Genomic DNA, 2847 nt, shown 5'->3' on the forward strand with positions numbered 1-2847 from the left:
ATCCTGAGCCACACAGCTCGCATCTCTTAAAGGATCCCACATAGAGAGACTAGGAGCCTCAACTCAAGTCACGAGCAATAAATGTTCTAAAATATTTTTCAAGCAATAAATGCTCTAAAGTCGTAGTTCAAGCAATAAATGCTCTGGTTCAAGCAATAAAAGCTCTAGTTCAAGCAATAAATGCTCTGGTTCAAGCAATAAATGCTCTGGCTCAAGCAATAAATGCTCTGGCTCAAGTAATACATGCTCTCAAATTGCGTCACAAGCAATAATTGCTCCGTAAATATTTTACAAGCAATAAATGCTTCATAACAAATCACAAAATTATATTTCACAGGTATCAATAGCAACTAATTGGGTTTAGGTCGAGTGCGATAAAGTACACCCTCGCCTAAGTGCCCATTTTTCATAGTAAACTCATATTAGCATGGAGTTACACAGAAACCCTGATTACTCACCTAAAAAGCAAGTATAACAAGAGAAAATACGGAAATGAATTCAAGTCGCCAGCTAGTGGGCCCCATCGGCTCCGTCTATCTCACCACCGTCTGAAATAGAAGATTGCATCACAATATATCATAAACGGCTACTAACATGCATAACTCAAGTAAAACGGCAAAATCGACTCATGCATGCGCGGAAACGGCATACAGAAACGGAAATGGCAGCACAACCGTTTTGGTGTCAAAAACTGTTTTGAACACAATCGAAGCTACGAGTGTCGGATCAAAGTGCATTAGGTAACTTTACGAAGCCAAGAGGAAGGGCTACAATTTTCATGAAGACACCTTAATCAAGTCCAATCTCATTAACCTTACTTAGTTTCTCTACTAAGCACTTTCCTATCTTAATCACCTAGACTCAAACATACTTTATTCTATATCTAAGCAATTAAACAACAACCTTTTGTCATAAGCAAAAATTAGGGTTTTAATAAATTCCAAATTAAGGTTTTTTTTTTAATTCTAAAAGCAAAATCACATGTAAAGAATTACCATCATCCTTAAAATCAAATTTTATAGCAAAATTTAGCACTAATAATCCTTATTCAAAATTAAGGACGAATCGGGATCTCACAACCTCCCCCTCTTAGAAGAATTTTGTCCTCGAAATTCATACCTTCGGTGTCCCTGATCGGCTGAGAAATGGTTCCCTTCGTCCTTGATTTATTTCCTCCCCTCGACTTCTGAGGGCACTGAGCAACTAGGTGTTCATTGCTACCACATCGGAAACATCGCCGATTTTTCTCTTCTTTCCAACAGGTATCTTTCGTATGATTAGTGGCCCCACAGACATCACATATTCTTTTGGTTCCGAACATCGATTTCCCATGTGAGACACCACTTTGGGGCCCTTTTCCTGCTTGATCTTCCCTTGTTTTACCTTGATTCGGAGTCCCCACTGGTCGTGTACCATCGGCTTCCTTACTCCTCTTAGTAGGTGACTCGCTTCCCGAGCTTTGCCCACCAGTGTAGGTATCAGTGTCAGATGGTGTTCTCTTCTTGTCACGGAAAGCTTTCACCTGACTCCTTGCTGTCTCTATTCGCTGTGCCTTTTCCAGGGTCTGGCTGAATGTATCCAATTGGGCAGCCGCCAGTGCCTCTTGTATTTCCACGTTTAACCCCTGGACAAATCGACGAATTCTCTTTCGGTCTGTTAGCACTAACTCTGGAGCAAAACGAGAGAGTTTGGTAAATTGTGTCTTGTACTCTGCCACACTTAACGGCCCTTGACGCAGGCGGATAAAGTCCTCTTCCCGCCTTTCTTGAACGATCGGTGGCAAATACTTCTCGTTAAACTCACGGATGAAATTGACCTAAGTCCAGGGGGTCTGCTCTCGTTTCCACTTAGCCTTTATTACATTCCACCATGTTCGGGTTGGTCCCTCAAATTGGAAGACAGCAAAAGATACCTGCCGTTCCTCTGGATACCCGAGCGCAGCGAATATATCCATCATGCGGTCTATCCATCCCTCAGCTAAGTCAGGGCTAGATCCACCGATGAATTTCGGGGGTGCAAATTTTTGGAACCGTTCTAAGGCACGGACCACTCCCTCGTGATTGCCCGAATTATTTCCAGGGTTTCCGGCATTATTCCCATGACCCTGACCCTGTTGGTCCACCATTTGTGCCAGCAAATCTGCCATCCGTTGTATGGCTGTAGCTACTTGGTTATTAGCTTGGTGGTTCCCATTTTCATATTCTACCCTTTCGGGTTCTGGTCTCCGTCCCCTACCTTTTCCTCGGCCTCGGCCTCGTCCCCTACCTCCACCTCGGCCACCGGCTTCCATTTGTTTTGAAAACTTTACCATATAAAACACCATATAAAACACACTAAATGATCAAAATTTTTGGACATGCATATACAGGTTTACGCCAAAGATATGCACAAATTAGCCAAAATGCAGTTAGTACCAAAACACTGAACACATCAATTTCAAAACAAATCAACAGGACAACAAAGTAATTCAAGTCAACGGCCCTAACGCAACTCCCCTGCGGAGCCCAACAAATCCACCAGCACCGCCCCAGCGGCCCTAGGGTGCAAACCTAAAGAATAGGTCCAAATAGCTAATTTCAACATTAAGTAAGAACCAAGTCGATTCATACTGGGACTGGCCATCTCCAAGTGCAATCAACTGAATCCCCACTTTGCCTTATGGAAAAATTACAAAAGTCCAATATCAAAACTTGGCACAAAAAATGATACAATTCACTGAGCTTGACCGTCACCGTCAAAAGCCTTACAATCTGTATTGATAAATTATATCAACACATAAATGAAATGGCCACACAATAGCAGTTTATAACTTAAACGATCGAATACGGTCGAAAACGATCAAAAATA

General features: G+C 42.3%; 1 protein-coding gene across 1 annotated transcript; it reads right to left on the reverse strand.

Annotated features, from left to right (window-relative positions):
- Positions 1-1119: 1119 nt before the first annotated feature.
- LOC113756168 lies at positions 1120-2290 on the reverse strand (the record flags this gene model as incomplete). Its single annotated transcript, XM_027299938.1, has 2 exons — positions 1913-2290; positions 1120-1816 (listed from the first exon to the last, which is right to left on the reverse strand). Coding segments are annotated over exons 1-2 (1075 nt in total), but the record flags the coding sequence as incomplete, so codon positions are not given.
- Between the last annotated feature and the right edge of the window lie 557 nt (positions 2291-2847).

This window comes from Coffea eugenioides, unplaced genomic scaffold (assembly GCF_003713205.1).
Source record: "Coffea eugenioides isolate CCC68of unplaced genomic scaffold, Ceug_1.0 ScVebR1_202;HRSCAF=824, whole genome shotgun sequence".
Lineage (NCBI taxonomy): Eukaryota > Viridiplantae > Streptophyta > Magnoliopsida > Gentianales > Rubiaceae > Coffea > Coffea eugenioides.